At 44.3% G+C, this 15,086-nt stretch overlaps 1 protein-coding gene and 1 long non-coding RNA gene across 4 annotated transcripts in view; one reads left to right on the top strand and one right to left on the bottom strand.

Moving 5' to 3' along the window:
- Positions 1-52: 52 nt before the first annotated feature.
- LOC124239620 (uncharacterized) lies at positions 53-10,565 on the bottom strand. 2 transcript variants are annotated; one of them, XR_006888665.1, is made up of 3 exons: positions 9,938-10,565; positions 9,200-9,296; positions 6,889-8,990 (listed from the first exon to the last, which is right to left on the bottom strand). It is a non-coding gene; the product is annotated as an uncharacterized LOC124239620 (long non-coding RNA). The 2 variants fall into 2 exon arrangements; XR_006888664.1 differs by lacking the exons at positions 6,889-8,990; positions 9,200-9,296 and adding an exon at positions 53-1,025.
- Positions 10,566-10,691: 126 nt separating this feature from the next.
- The window catches only part of PGD (phosphogluconate dehydrogenase), a 16,028-nt gene continuing 11,633 nt past the window's right edge, over positions 10,692-15,086 (top strand). The window contains exons 1-4 of one of the 2 annotated variants that reach the window (XM_046661802.1): positions 10,692-10,882; positions 11,568-11,643; positions 12,344-12,523; positions 14,084-14,149. In XM_046661802.1, the coding sequence (XP_046517758.1) occupies positions 10,707-10,882; positions 11,568-11,643; positions 12,344-12,523; positions 14,084-14,149 (498 nt within the window). In that variant the 5' untranslated portion in view covers positions 10,692-10,706. Of the gene's footprint in view, positions 10,883-11,288; positions 11,428-11,567; positions 11,644-12,343; positions 12,524-14,083; positions 14,150-15,086 lie in introns of those variants that run through there. The other variant, XM_046661803.1, reaches the window with a different exon arrangement.

The following is a 15,086-nucleotide window of genomic DNA, read 5'->3' as shown; positions in this document are numbered from 1 at the left end:
GAGCCCTACAGAAAGAGGAAATAGTTGCAACAAAGTTATGTTAACCTAAAAATAGTCAAAATGAGAGGCGTTTATTTTGGGATCAAAGAATTGCCATTTGGGGTACAAAGATTTGGGAAGCAGCCCAAATAGTGTCCCGCTAGGGAGTAAGGGGCAGGGGCTTTTAAAGGCAAAAGAGAGAGGTTTATTAGAAAGAATTGTTAATTAGGGTTGGTGACAGAAAGCTAATCTTGGTTAAGCATGATGGATAAAGCTAGTTAGAGGGAGACAGAAGTCTCACTGTGAGGAGCTGCAGATTTCTTGCAGTTACTCAGTTCAAAAGGTCATGCTCTGCCCCATGAGGACATGCCTAAGACCCCCATTCCTTGATGGCTCCCTGGCTTCATCTTAAAGCCCTTAGACATAAGGAACTCTGTTTTAATAGTCACAGTTGAAAGGTATGAGAGGCACCAAGGATCTCGTCTTGAAGGGAGCCATTGTGTAAAGTTCTACCTGTAAAATTTCTGCACGTTTTATTTGTTCTCCAAAACTAGTCACTGAAAGTTAATTTCCGTTTAAAGTCAACTAAACAGCTCCAACATACAGATATATCCAACTTCACTGGGAAAATATGTCTCTGAGTTTACATGATTATGGTCTGCTAATCCGATTAGGAAAGAGCGCTGGGCTCAGTCCTAGTAGATTTGGGTTAAAGTTCAGTTCTCCCAGTAACTAGCTGAGAAAGTCAACTTCTCTGAGCTGAGTTTCTTTGTCATGTTAGATAATATTAATAATGACATCTTAACACTGTATAGCAATTTGAAGTTTACAGGGAGCTTTCGCAGACATGAGCTCATTTTGATGTGGGGAAGAAGGCAGCACAGACAGGAGGTGGTATCCTGCAGTCAAGGAGCCTGCAGACGGCCCTGGAGAGCGGCAGGAGTTTAGGAAGCTTCCAGTCTGTTTGTCCTTTTTGAAGCTTCTCCCCGAATTTCCTGATTCTGGGTCTCTCTCACTTGCTTCAAGGCTGAGGTGCCGAATCCAGCCTGTGAAAGAGGGATGCGAGAGGAGGCAGCACAGGATCTATGTCAGTATGCCCCATGATCCGTGCCTTCAGTAAAACACCCCTGACCCTGACCACTCCCTGCCGGACTCAAGATGAATGCCTTAACTGCAGACAAAAGGACAGTGATATGGAGGGAGCGCTGGCTACGGCAGGGTTAAGAGGATAGGGGGTGCTCTCTACAAAAAATAAAAAACCATAAAACTGGAAAAATTATTAAAAACATTTCAAGGCTCTTGAAATTGACCAAAGGCAGACAAACCAAGAAGCACATTCTTGGAAAAAACTACTAGAGCTTCAGGTAAGAGCAGTGGGAGCCTGCATCCTTCTTACCTGGGTCTGCTCCCCTCTTCTCCCCATCTCTACCTCCTGTCTTTTAGTAAGAAAAGTTGTTTTACCAGCCAATCACTTTGCTCCAAAGGGTGCAAACTTCATCATATTTGTTTGCAGGGGAGGAGACCTGTAGCTTTTTTATCAGCTAAAAGTAGCAAATCTTCAAAGAAATGAATGGGGAAAACCTGCAGCTTTCTAGTATCAGGTTTCAGTTGGGCAAGCAGCAGACTTTCCAGAAATTTAACAGGGAATGAGAATGCCATAGAAGGACTAGATAAGCTCTCACAACATCCTTGGCTGACTGGGAAACTGCAGGTGCACAGGGGAGACTCCAGAAAGCGCCGCAGAAGGTAAAAGCCCAGGGAGACTTGAGAAGTGGGGGAGTTGAGAATGCACTTCCCGGTGCGCACACAGACAGTGCGCAAGTGGAAGCCTTATGGGCTTGAGGTGTCTGAGCACATCTTCCCAAGTCATTCACTGGCCACTAAGTTACGGAGACACAGGGCAACCTTCAGGAAGCCATGCTAAAAACATAAGAATAAAAAAACTGAACAGAGCATCAACGTATGTGAAATGGGAGTTCTAGGAGGAGAGGAGAGAGAGAAAGGGCAGAAAAAATTATTTAAAGAATTAATGGCTGAAAACTTCCTAAATATGTTGAAGGACTTTAATTTACAGTGTTAACTCTATGAACCCCAGTAGGGTAACCACAAAAATATCCACACCTAGACACATCATAGGTACACTGCTGAAAACCAACTCAAAGGGACAGGTTTAAAAACAGCAAGAGAAAAACCACTCATCATGTACGGGGGAATGACAATATGATTAATGGTTGACTACTCATCAGAAACAGTGACAGTCACAGCCACTGAAATGGGATACTCAGAGTACTGAAAGAAAAAGAAAATTGTCAACCAAGTTTTACATCCAGCAAAACCGTTGTTCAAAACATAGACATTCCCAGTTAAAAAAAAAAAAAATGGAGAGAAATAGTGCTATCAGACCTGCCTTACAAGAAATGCTACAGGAAGAAATACTAAAGGAAGTCCTGCAGGCTAAAGGAAAATGACACCAGACAATGACTCGATTCACCAGAAGAAATGATCGCTGGAATGACAAATACACACCTAAATAGAAAATACCTTGAATTTTTTCTCTTTCCTCAATTTTTTAAAAAACAAGATTGTGGTGCTGGCCCTGTGGTGCAGTGGTTAAGTTTGCACATTCCACTTCGGCAGCCCAGGGTTCGCCAGTTAGGATCCCAGCTGCGGACCTGCATGCTGCTTGTCAAGCCGTGCTGTGGCAGGCGTCCCACATATAAAGTAGAGGAAGATGGGCACAGATGTTAGCTCAGGACCAGTCTTCCTCAGCAAAAAAAGGATTGGCGGTGGATGTTAGCTCAGGGCTAATCTTCCTCAAAAAAAAAAAAAAAAAAACCAAACATAAGATTGTTTAAACTAGTAATTATAACATGTATTGTTGGGCTTATAACATATATTGATATACATGACAGTAACAGCAAAAAGGAAGAGCGATGAAATGGAGCTATAATCAATAAAGGTGCTATATGTCACTAGGATTTTTAGTACTAAGCTGAAGTACATTGTAATAAATTAAAGATGCATATTATAATCCCTAGACAACCACTAAGAAAATAACTCAAAAGATATATTTAAAAAATCAACCTAGGGATTAAAATTGTACACACACAGAAAAATTAACACAAAAGATGCAGTAAAAGGACAAACAGGGACATGAAAGACACGAGACATATAAAACAAACAGCAAAATGGCATCCATATAGCCAACCATATAAATAATATATTTTACATGTGAATAGACTAAACATTCCAATCAAAATGCAGAGATTGTTAAACTGGATTTAAAAAAGCAAGAGCCAACTATATGCTGTCTACAAGAGACCCTTTAGAGTCAAAGACACCCATAATTTGAAAGTAAAAGGTTGGGGAAATTTACCATGCAAACAGTAATGACCAGAGAGCTGTAATGGCTATATTAACACCAGACAAAAGTGACTAAGAAAAGAAATATTAGACACACAGAGGAACATTTCATAATTGTAAGGGGTCAATACATCAGGAAGATATAACCATTATACATGTATATGCATCTAGCATTAGATTTTAAATACGTGAGGCAAAACTTACAGATGTGAAAGGAGAAAGAGACAACTGAAAATCCATGATACAAATTCTCAACAAATTAGGAATAGAAGGGAAATTCCTCAACCTTATGAAAGGCATCTATGAAAAGCCTAAAACTAACATCATACTTAGTAGTGAAAAACTGAATGCCTTCCCCCTAAGATAAGGAACAAGGCAAGTATGTCTCCCCTCATTACAGTACTTGAGGTTTTAGCCAGTGCAATAGACAAGGAAAATTAAAGGCATTTAGATTGGAAGGGAAGAAGTAAAATGTGTTTATTCACAGTTGACTTGATTGCAGATGATAAGGTCTCAGGACAGAAGATCAACGTACAAAAATTAGTTCTGTTTCTATGTACCAATAATGAACAATCTGAAAATGAAATTAGGAAAATTCCATTTACAATAACATCAAAAGGAGCATTTGGAATACATTTAACAGAAGAAGTGCAAAGCCTGCGGGGCTGGCCCTGTGGCCGAGTGGTTAAGTTCGCGCGCTCCGCTGCAGGCGGCCCAGTGTTTCGTTGGTTTGAATCCTGGGCGCGGACATGGCACTGCTCATCAAACCACGCTGAGGCAGCGTCCCACATGCCACAACTAGAAGGACCCACAATGAATACACAACTATGTACTGGGGGGCTTTGGGGAGAAAAAAGGAAAAAAAATAAAATGTAAAAAAAAAAAAAAGTGCAAAGCCTGTACACTCAAACTACAAAACATTGCTGAAGCAAAGAAGATCTAAATAAATGGAGACACTATAACAAGTTCATGGATTGGAAGACTCAGTATCGTTAAGATGGCAATTCTCCCTCAACCTACAGCTATAACGTACTCTGTATAAAATCCCAGGGTTTGTGTAGAAATTGACAAACTGACCCTAAAATTCACATGGGAAATGCCAAAGGACTTAGAATAGCCAAACAATTTTGGAAAAGAAGAACAAAGTTGGAGAACTTATATTACCTTATTTTAATTAAAAATTGCCATAAAGTTACAGTAATCAAGACAGTGTGATACTGGCATAAGGTCAGTGCAACAGAATAGAAAATCCAGAAACACTCACCTTTGTGGTCAACTGATTTTTGACAAAGACGTCAAAGTAATTCAATGGGGTCTTTTCAACAAATGTTGCTTGAACAATTGGAAATTCATATACAAAAATAGGAACTTAGACCCTTACCTTATATGTTAGACAAAAATTAACTGAAAATGGATCATAGATCTACATGTAAGAACTAAAACTATAAAACTTGTGGAAGAAAACATAGGAGAAAATCTTTTGTGACCTTGGATTGGGCAAAGATTTTTAGATACATCACTAAAAACACAATAAATTGGACTTCATCAAAATTAAAAACCTTTTCCCTCAGAAGACACCACTGAGGAAATGAGACGACAAGCCACAAACAGAGAAAATATTTTCAAATCATATATCTGATAAAGAACTTGTATTTAGACGACATGAAGAACTTTTAAAACTCAGTAACACGAACAATCCTAGTCAAAACAAAACAAAACAGGCAAAAGTGGGCTGCGTTTAGTGAATGGCTTCCGAAGAACAGAATATAGAAAAGTGGACAAGCAGCTTCACAGCGCAGAAACGGCCAGGTGACCAAGGTCGGCATCATTAGTGTTGAGAACACGTTCCGCTGATATGATGTCATGAGACCGCACTTCACCTCTGTGCTATTCTTCTGCAAAATCTATAACTCCAGTATAACCAAGAGAAAAAACATCAGGCAAATCCAAATGGAAGTACATTCTATAAAATCCTTGACCAGTATTGCTCAAAACCGTTAAGGTCATAAAAAATAAGAAGAAACGAAGAGACTGAGGAGACACGAAGAAGACCAGAGGAAACTAAGGAGACATGATGTCTAAATGTAACGTGGTATCCTGGATAGGACCAGAACAGAAAAAGTACAATAGTGGAAAACTGGTAATGCTACTAAAATCTAGAGTTTAGTTAACAATATTATACCAATGTTGGTTTCGTAGTTGCGACAAATATACCATGGTAATATGAAGATAGTAACAATAGGGGAAACTAGGTGAGGACTATAAGGGAACTTCCTGAACTATCTGTGCAACTTTTCTATACATCTAAATCTGTTCTAAAATTTATTTAAAATGAACAAGAGATTTGAATGGACATGTCACCAAAGAAGGTACACAAGTAGCTAATAGACATTTGAAAATATGCTCAACATTATAAGTCATTAGGGAAATGCAAATAAAAAACACAATGAGATACCATTTTACATCCACTAGGATGGATGTATCACAAAGACAGACAGTATCAAGTGTTGGTGAGGATGTGGAGAAACTGGAACCCTCCTACACTGCTTGTGAGAATGTAAAATGGTGCAGTCACTCCCAAAATAATTTAGCAGTTCTTAAAAAGTTAGACCTACACTTACCATATGACCCACCAATTTCACTCCCAAGTATCTATCTACCCCAATAGAAATGAAAACATGTGCTCACACTACAATTTATGTACATGGATGTTCAAAACAGAATTATTTATTCTTTATTGCCCAATCTAGAACAACCCAAATATCCATCCACAGCTAAATGGATAAAGAAATTGTACACAATGGAATACCACTCAGCAATAAGAAGGAATGTACTACTCATAAATGCAACAACATCTATAAGCTTCGAAAACATTATGCTAAGTGAAAGACCCAAAAAATTACATATTATTCCATTTATATGAAATTTCCAGGAGAGACAGAACTATACAGACATTAAGTGGATCAGAGGTTTCATGGGGCTAGGGTTGGGAGCAGAGATTGACTAGAAACAGCAACAAGAGAAAATGTTGGGGTGATGGTTACACAACTGTATAAATCAAAAATCATCCCACTGGACACTCAGAAGGTACAAATTACTTGGCATATAAATTACACTTCAATCTTTTTTTTTAAAGGACAGTGCTATGAAGAAATGACATCATTTTAAAGTAGGGTGCCAATATAATTTATCATCCAAACTAGAATAATTCTGAGAGTGAAAGGGCTACTTATTAAAATTATGCAAGAAGGCAGGTGTGAACCAGGACTGCTCCAGACCAACTGGCATAGAATAGTGCCTCCTTTATTTTATTTTATTTTATTTATTTTTTGGTGAGGAAGATTTGCTCTGAGCTAACATCTGTTGCCAGTCTTCCTTTTTTCTTTTTTTTTGGCTTGAGGAAGATTAGCCCTGAGCTAACCTCTGTGCCAATGTTCCTCTATTTTGTATGTGGGTTGCTGCCACAGTATGGCTTGACGAGTGGTGTAGATCTGCACCCGGGATTGGAAACGGCAAACCCAGGCCACTGAAGTGGAGTGTGCCAGACTTAACCACTATGCCACAGGGCCAGCTCCAGTGCCCCCTTTTAAAAACTGGTGTAAACCTGTCATTTGACAGCAACAGTTAGTGGCCATCTGTTACGTGTTATACATGGGAAGGTGATAGAAATGCACTTAGGGACAAGATAGACATGGTCCCTACTCTTGTGGTTGATGGTGCATTGAGGGAGATGGAAATGAAAGCAGGCAGCGACAAGCACTGGGCTTGTCAGGAATGTGGGGGAGGTGTCTAAGTCATCTCAGGAAAATAGGGGAAGCCTCCTGTGAGCCAGGACTGCAAGATGGTAGGATGCAGCAAGGTGACAACTCACGTCCTGTTCTGGAACCAGAAAGTCAGTCAGTGTCTCTAGAACACAGTGCATAGGGGTGGCCAAGGGAAGAGGACAGAGGTGAGTATTTGTCATACACTGTTGTGTATTGTGAAAAAAAGACTGCACTGCTTGTCTTTCAAAGTTAAAGTCATCATCTAGGCTGGAGCTCTAGCAGAGAAAGGGCTGTTTCGCCCCCCTGGATAAGTCATGTTGGTCAACCCGGTGGACTTGGTCTGAGGTGTTTGTTCCCAGAGTTGTTCTGGGATGCTCCGGGGGGAAAAGGCATTTAAAATAGGATGTGCTGGTGCATCCTACCTAGGCCACCGTCAAGTGATGTAGAACACGTAATGACTACAGGGAAGAGAGGAGAAGACGCCTGGGATGATGTGTGTTTGGTTCAGGATATTGTGAAATTCATGGTTATGTCATTATCCAATCGGAATTTTTTCTATGGCAAACAATTCAACAATGAACCATTTTATCACCAGCTGAGCTTGAACCATGGGAACCGCTCAGGAACTTTGCAGGAAGCAGTTTATGTCTCTTCTTTTTGAGTCCTTTTCATAAAAAAGATAGAAGCTAGTATATAGGTACTAAGTATCAGAACGCAAGTTCCCATTTGTTTCATTTAACCCTAGAGCTACCCTGTGAGATCTCGTCCTTCCTGTTTTACACATGAGGAAGCTGAGATTTGGTAACTTACCCCAAATTGTATAACTAGAAAGAAATGGAACCGGAGCAACCCATGGTCCATGTGGCACCAAAATCCATTCCTTTCCCTCTCCATCAAGCAGCTTCTGAGAAAGATGTTCCAGATCCTTTGAGAAGCCATCTGATCTGAGTTCTGCAGTGGTGTGCTGTCCCACGACTGAGGCTGTCTCTCCAAATCGCAGGTTTATTGAGTGAGACCTTGGAGAGCATCTAACCCATCCCCAGTTCTAGTGTTTGTCACTATGTGCCTCAGCAAGTCCCAGCTCTCTGAGCCCCAATTTCCTCATCTCTAAAACATGAGTTGGGCTAGACCAGTGGTTCTCAAACTTGTTGGTCTCAGGACCCCTTTACACTCTTAACAATTATGGAGGAACCAAAGAATGTTTGTTTATGTGAGATATATCAGTCAATATTTCCCATTTTAAAATTAAAACTGAGAAACTTCTGAATAACAATTTCTCAAAAGAAATGGAAATTCAGGGAGATGAGCGGTACTGTTTGACAGCTTGGCGAACCTCTGTAACATCTGGCTTCATACAGCTTAAGACAGCTGGATTCTCCTGTCTGCCTCTACCTTTAATCTCTTCCCTATCACATGCCCTGTAGCCTCTGGAAATCTCCACTGTACACTCGTGAGAGAATGAGAATGAAAAAGCCAAATAGTGTCCTACTGCTACTGTGGAAATAGTTTTGTCCCCTCTTCCACCTGAAAGCACCTGAGGGACTTCCAGGGGTCCTGAAACACTCTGAGAATTCTTTCAAAAGGTGGTCCAAAGGTAGACCACCTGCAATCAGATCACCTGAGAGTCCTGATAGAATGCACATTTCCTGGCTTATCCTAGACCTGTGGGATCAGAATTCACATTTAACAAGCTTCCTTGCACGCTGGAGTTTGGGACAGTGGGTTGGGAGAGCTCCAAGATTCCTGCCAGCCTGGCTCATCCAAAGCTGTGAAGTCGGCTGTTTTGGTAGAGCTGGGATTAAGACCCAGGTCTCCGTGCAGGGCTTTTGCTGTGGCGATCAGTTCACCATGTTCTACTCACTTCTTTCCCCATTCAGGGAAATGCTGAGGGGAGCAAGGCACCTTGTTATAGCTTTAAAATAAATTCTGGGCTTGCATCCAGTAAAAGCAAGAAGGAATGAAGGGAAGGGCCCATGGGACAGGGACCTCTCTTCTCCTCAGGAAGTTCTGTTCTAAGCTTGGCCTCTTGGGGACATCAGTCCATGAACACCACACCAGGCAATGGGAGTATAAAAAGCAAAGAAAAACGGTACCTTCAGGAGTTTAAGACCTGGCTGGCACAAAACAGGCAAATACGGAACTCAAGGAAAGGAACAAATTGATATAAAGAATGCCTCTGGTGAAGAAAACCTAATATAGAAAAATATTTACATATAAGATTGTGATATTTAAAAATTTCAGACTAAGATTCCTTTATTGGATTAAAAATATTGTTACTGTGATTTAATTAACACAACTTCCAACAGGAAAAAAAAAGGCTATAGTGGGACATTTGCTAACATGGAAGTTATTATAACAGTATCTGTTAAAAACTGTATTACAAAGTAACTGTGCAATTGGTGTGATGGGAATAGCCTTAGCTTTGAATCGGCCACAACTGGGCCATTAACTAGCTGTGTGACTCTTGTAATTAAACATCTGGTGAAGGGCCGGCCTGTGGCCCAGTGGTTAAGTTCCCCGGCTCTGCCTCCGCGGCCCAGCGTTTCGCCAGTTCCAATCCTAGGCGCGGACATGGTACCGCTCCTCACGTCATGCTGAGGCGGTGTCCCACATGCCACAACTAGAAGGACCCACAACTATGTACTCCGGGGGGGGGGGGGGGGGGGGGGGGGGGGGGAGAAAAAGGAAAAATAAAATCTCAAAACAAAAAAACAAACATCTGGTGAGCACTTACTATGTGCAAGTTGTTACTGTCATCTCATATGAAGCATTCACAGCAAAACAAAAAACGCTAAATTTTACTGGAGGAGCTAAGCCTCCTTCACAAGCACCTGCTGTTAGAGGCGGCAGGGTTCAGCGCTGAGGGTCAAGATGCCTGGGCGCACCGGGCGACTTTTGAGGACTGCACGTGGGAGATGGTATTTAATACCCTGGATGGACGTTCAGCATCACGTCGCCTCTGGTTCCGCAGCGGTACGGGAAGAGGTTCAATGACACGACCTCCGAGCCTGGCCCCATCACACCCAACAAGTGCATTCACCGCCTGCTCTCTGTGCCTGTTTCTTCACCTGCAAAAAGGGGCTTCATGTTTCCCACAGAGGGTCGTGGTGAGGACCACCACTTCTTCGTACCCGTTACCCATGCCCACAAACCAGAAGAATAGACCTTGGTCCCCTCCCAGAGTTGAGCCATACGACGCATAAACCCCACAATGCACCGCGGCGATGGGAGGAAGGAGTGATGGACACTCGGACAACAGGCGTCCAAGTGCCTGTAGACTGGAAAGCGCGGCCCAACGTGAGCCACCGCCTTACGCACGGAGCCGCCGAACAAAGTCCGGGACCCGCGTGTCCTCTGCTCTGCCCCCTCCGCCTGTCACCGCGCCGCGTTCTGCACCCTCCGGGTGTCCCGGGCATCCCTGGGCCCGCGCCCGGCCCCCATCCGCCCCCCTGCCCCACCCCGCTCCGCCTGTCCCGGCGCCACGCCTCCTGCGCGGACACGGGCGCGGTCATCGATGTGCTCGGCGCTCTTCTGAGCTGGCCCCTGGGAGTGGGCGGGCCCGTTTGCCTCAGGTGGTCTCACTGGCGCTAGGGAGGACCAATGGTGTGGCCGCATCGCTCCGCCCCTTCCTTTCGATTGGCTGCCGCCGGAAAGCCGGGACGGCGCCCTCGGGGGCGAACCCGAGCGCTGCTCATCCTCGGTCGCCCGCGCAGCGCGCTCTTTAACTCTTCGGTTCCTTCCGTTCCTGCCGGGTCCGCTGCCGCCGCCATGGCCCAGTGAGTGACGCCTGCCGGCGGCCGGGAAACCCTCCGAGGGCCCGCGCGGGGAGCGGAGCCGCTTCCGATGCGCCCGGGCTCCGGAGGTCTCCTGAGCCCGGCCTCGTGGTGCCCGAGCCCCGGACCCCCAGGGGCTCAGCCCCCTCCCAGGCCTCGGGACTCCCCCGATCCCGAGCTAGCCCCGCAGCCGCGCCTTCCCCTTGGACCCAGCCCCTCTGCCCTCGCGGCGGCGCAGGCGGGGCGGATCCCCGTTCCTAAAATGGCCGGTGGGGAGGGGGCAGCGTGGCCGGGGGAAGCCAAGACCCGGATCCGGAGGGCAAGAGGCTGGACGGGCGCGGCCCGGCCTGCATGGGCTCCTCCCCGCGATGGGAAACGGACGCCTGGACCGAGTCGTTGCCCGATAGCCCGGAGCGCGGGGGAGATTACGTGCCGGGCAGACCCTCCTAGTGCGCGGCCAGTTGTCGGCGAGAGGCCTTGAGGTCCCTCGAAGCGGCGCGGTGGGGAGTGGCCTGCCTGGAGTTTCTCGGAAGGCTGCGTCCTAAAGTGTAAAAGGGAGTAGGGGGGTTGAGGGGAAGTTAAGACAAGTTATTAGTCACAGCGAAAGCTGGAAAGCTCGGGTCCCTGCGTTGGGACGGATTAAGTGGAATTGACACTTTTTTCTTTGTTCCTTTTTCCGGTCTTTCAGAGCTGATATTGCACTGATTGGACTCGCTGTGATGGGTCAGAACTTAATTTTGAACATGAATGATCATGGCTTTGTGGTAAGTCATAAGGGACACACTCTTTTGGGGGTTCCTGGGTGCCGTGATGGGTGGTGGTTCTGCGGATTTCAAAGATGCCATGTAACCTGGAACGTGTTTCTCTTTATATGTGCTCTATTGATGCTTATGACCTTTTTGCAAAGAAGGGAGAAACACCACTTTCCCTGAGCGTGTGGCGGGGCCAACCCCTCAATGCTCTGAGGAGGAAAAGTCCAGCTAAATGTAGCTGTCAGTGCAGGAGGGTTTGAGGCCTGAATAGACCTATCAGTAAGTACCTTGAGAAATCCCGCTGGGTGTGCAGAGCTCTCTCTCTGTTGCCTGATGCGATGGGGGGATAGTAAAAAGTTTATGTGTAAATACTAAACTGGCTCAGATACAAAGATTGTCAGTGACAACAGGTAGCAGTCTACATCCGGTTGCTTCCTAGATTTGACTCTGAGTCTGAACCAGCTAGTGACAGGCTGTAGCCTGCTATGCCCTGGGTAGTTGACCTTTGCTTACGGTATTCAGCTCTTTGCCATTTCATCCTAATCAAGTTACCTTTGCAGTGATCAGTCAGCACTCGGGCGGCGGAAAGGTCCAGGCAGGGTCTGAGGTCCCAGACACCTTCGGTTGAATAGACGTTTCGTAGTCACGTGGTCTGCAGTCTGATGGTCTTGTGTGCTCTAGACCTCCTAATCAGGCCTTTATGTCCTTCTAGGTCTGTGCTTTTAACAGGACGGTCTCCAAAGTTGATGATTTCTTGGCCAATGAGGCAAAGGGCACCAAGGTGGTTGGGGCCCACTCCTTGGAGGAGATGGTCTCCAAGCTGAAGAAGCCACGGCGGATCATACTGCTCGTGAAGGCTGGCCAGGCTGTCGACGATTTCATCGAAAAGTTGGTGAGGCCAGCTCTACTCTCGGCTGCTACTGCTGGGACAGAACTTTTCTCATTCCTTCCTTTAACTATTTTACTTAAGAGGATTTTTCCTCTTAAATTTCTGGATATGAACTGCTCAGTTCTGACAAAACACTTGCTTGAATGTCTCAGTGTTGGTTAACTTGACTGGCACTAATTAAGTAATAACGTATCCTTGGGTGGTAATAATTCCTTATATATAATATTCTGAGGACACTAAGGCATGTTTTAATAAGAATTCATTAACAACAAGAAGAGAAACAATAGTGATCTTAGTGGGACCTTTGGTATTCAAAAAAACTTACAGTTTTGATTGTGTATTATGAACATTTCATTCTATTCACTACTAAACCTTTAGTGTCCAAATTTAGAAATAGATTTCATTTTTCTCAGTATTCCTGTAAAGCAACAATTCTCAAATTGTTGTATAATTTAATGTAAATGACAAGAGATTCCCTTAGCGAATCCTAGGAACTGCACCCTAGGTTCTTATTTTCGTACTGAACAATTTGTTGGCTTTAGCAAGTATATCTGTTGTGGAAGAAAATAAATCTGTGTATGGGCTGTGATGGCCATGCCGGGGCAGGGTGTTAAAAAAAAAAAAAGCATATGGTTGAAGGCAAACTAGTGGAAGTTATTTAGATAGTGAAAACCAGTTCTACAGTAACAGCTCTGAAAAAACCACAGCATTAGCCACTTGGAAGAAATGCCGTTATTGTGAGAAATGTAGTGATGTAAACAGAGGCAAGGCGTGAACATTCCTTTTCTAGAGGAGTAGTGTTAACAGCGGGGTTGTTTCTACAGGGAGAGGAATTTGTGAGCAGTATGCTACCATTAAAGAAAAAATGATCTAGAAAGCAAGAACATTCTGATAAAGAAAGGAGATACCAAGCTTTTTGTGTAGCAAGATGCCAGGCTGCCTGTGATTAGCTGTAGACAGAATGGACTGAAAAATGGTCGATTACTCGTCACCATGGGAAGATACTAAGTAAGGTTAACTGGAGCCTTGTGGGGGAGTTGGAACAAATAACGAAGCCAGCCTGGTTGGGTGCCGTAGGAAGAGATTCTCGTTCAAGGCCTGGTCTCTTCCTGCCATCTCCACTCAGTGGTGATGAAATCATTCATTCACACGTGAAGCCGTTTGACATATATTAACTGGACTCCTGCTCTGTTCTAGGCAGAGATTTAGAGGAAGTGGGTTAAGTTTTTAGAACTCATCCAGTCCCTAGTTTTGGGAGTGTAAACCAGGCAGGTGGTACACGTTGGATGTGCAGAATTTTCCAAGTAGGTTTTGTCTGTTGTAAAATCTTAGAATAGTTAAAGAATGGTTTCAGTGGTGGGGAGTTCTGACTGGGTTTGCTGGCCCTAAGCTTTTAAGTAGGGGCTAGCTCTGGTCGCAGAGAGGATTATTGAAGATTAAGTATTACATACCTTTAGATTGGGTTTATTTAGGATAAATTCTTGTCTGTTTTAATTGGTCAAGGTATGTTTTATTTTTGTCTTTCATTTCTTTGGTCCCGTTAATGCTAGTGTCTGGTTACAGGTACCATTGTTGGACACTGGTGACATCATCATTGATGGAGGAAATTCTGAGTACAGGGATACTACAGTAAGTATTCTTCAGTCCAGATTCTTCCAAGTTTGAGAACATTCTAGAAGAAAGTATCAGCATTGCACATGTGACGAGAGTGGTCCTGTGGTGCTGACTCTTTGAGGATTGGTACTTACGCTGTTGTTCTCTGCCTTTGTTTCTGCTCAGACGTACTTGATGGGTGAGGTTCTCACTGGTGACACATGTAACTTGAAGGAATGACTACTCCTTAGATAGAGCGGGCTGAGAGTTTATGCTTAACTCTTCCCTTCCTCTTCCACCAATCCATGATGCATCAGTTTGTAACACGGTTGAGAACCACTGCTCTAACGGCCTCATATCCGGGGAGCAGTCCCTGTACAATCCAACGTGCTGAATGGCAGAAGTCATACTTGTATTAAACCCACTCTTTTTTTCTTTTTCTTTCTTTCTTTTCTTTTTTTTTTTGATGAGGAAGAGTGGCCCAGAGCTAATATCTGCTGCCAGTGTTCCTCTTTTTGTTTGAGGAAGATTGTTGCTGAGCTAACGGCTGTGCCAGTCTTCCTCTGTTTCGTATGGGGGATGCTGCCATGTAGCATGGCTTGACGAGCTGTGTTTAGGTATGCGCCCAGGATCCAAACCTACGAACCTGGGACGCTGAAGCGGAGTGTGCAGACTTAACCACTATGTCACCAGCTGGGCCCCTAAACCAACTCTTAATTGAGTCTTATTGAACAAGGTCTTTTCCAGTAAAATGAGAATTTTTTTTTTTTTTTTTTTTAAGATTGGCACCTGAGGGGCTGGCCCCGTGGCCGAGTGGTTAAGTTCGCGCGCTCCGCTGCAGGCGGCCCAGTGTTTCGTTGGTTCGAATCCTGGGCACGGACATGGCACTGCTCATCAAACCATGCTGAGGCGGCGTCCCACATGCTACAACTAGAAGGACCCACAACAAAGAATATACAACTATGTACTTGGG

Source organism: Equus quagga, chromosome 5 (assembly GCF_021613505.1).
Source record: "Equus quagga isolate Etosha38 chromosome 5, UCLA_HA_Equagga_1.0, whole genome shotgun sequence".
NCBI lineage: Eukaryota > Metazoa > Chordata > Mammalia > Perissodactyla > Equidae > Equus > Equus quagga.
The sequence above is the reverse complement of the archived record's forward strand: the minus strand, read 5'-3'. Positions and strand labels throughout refer to the sequence as shown.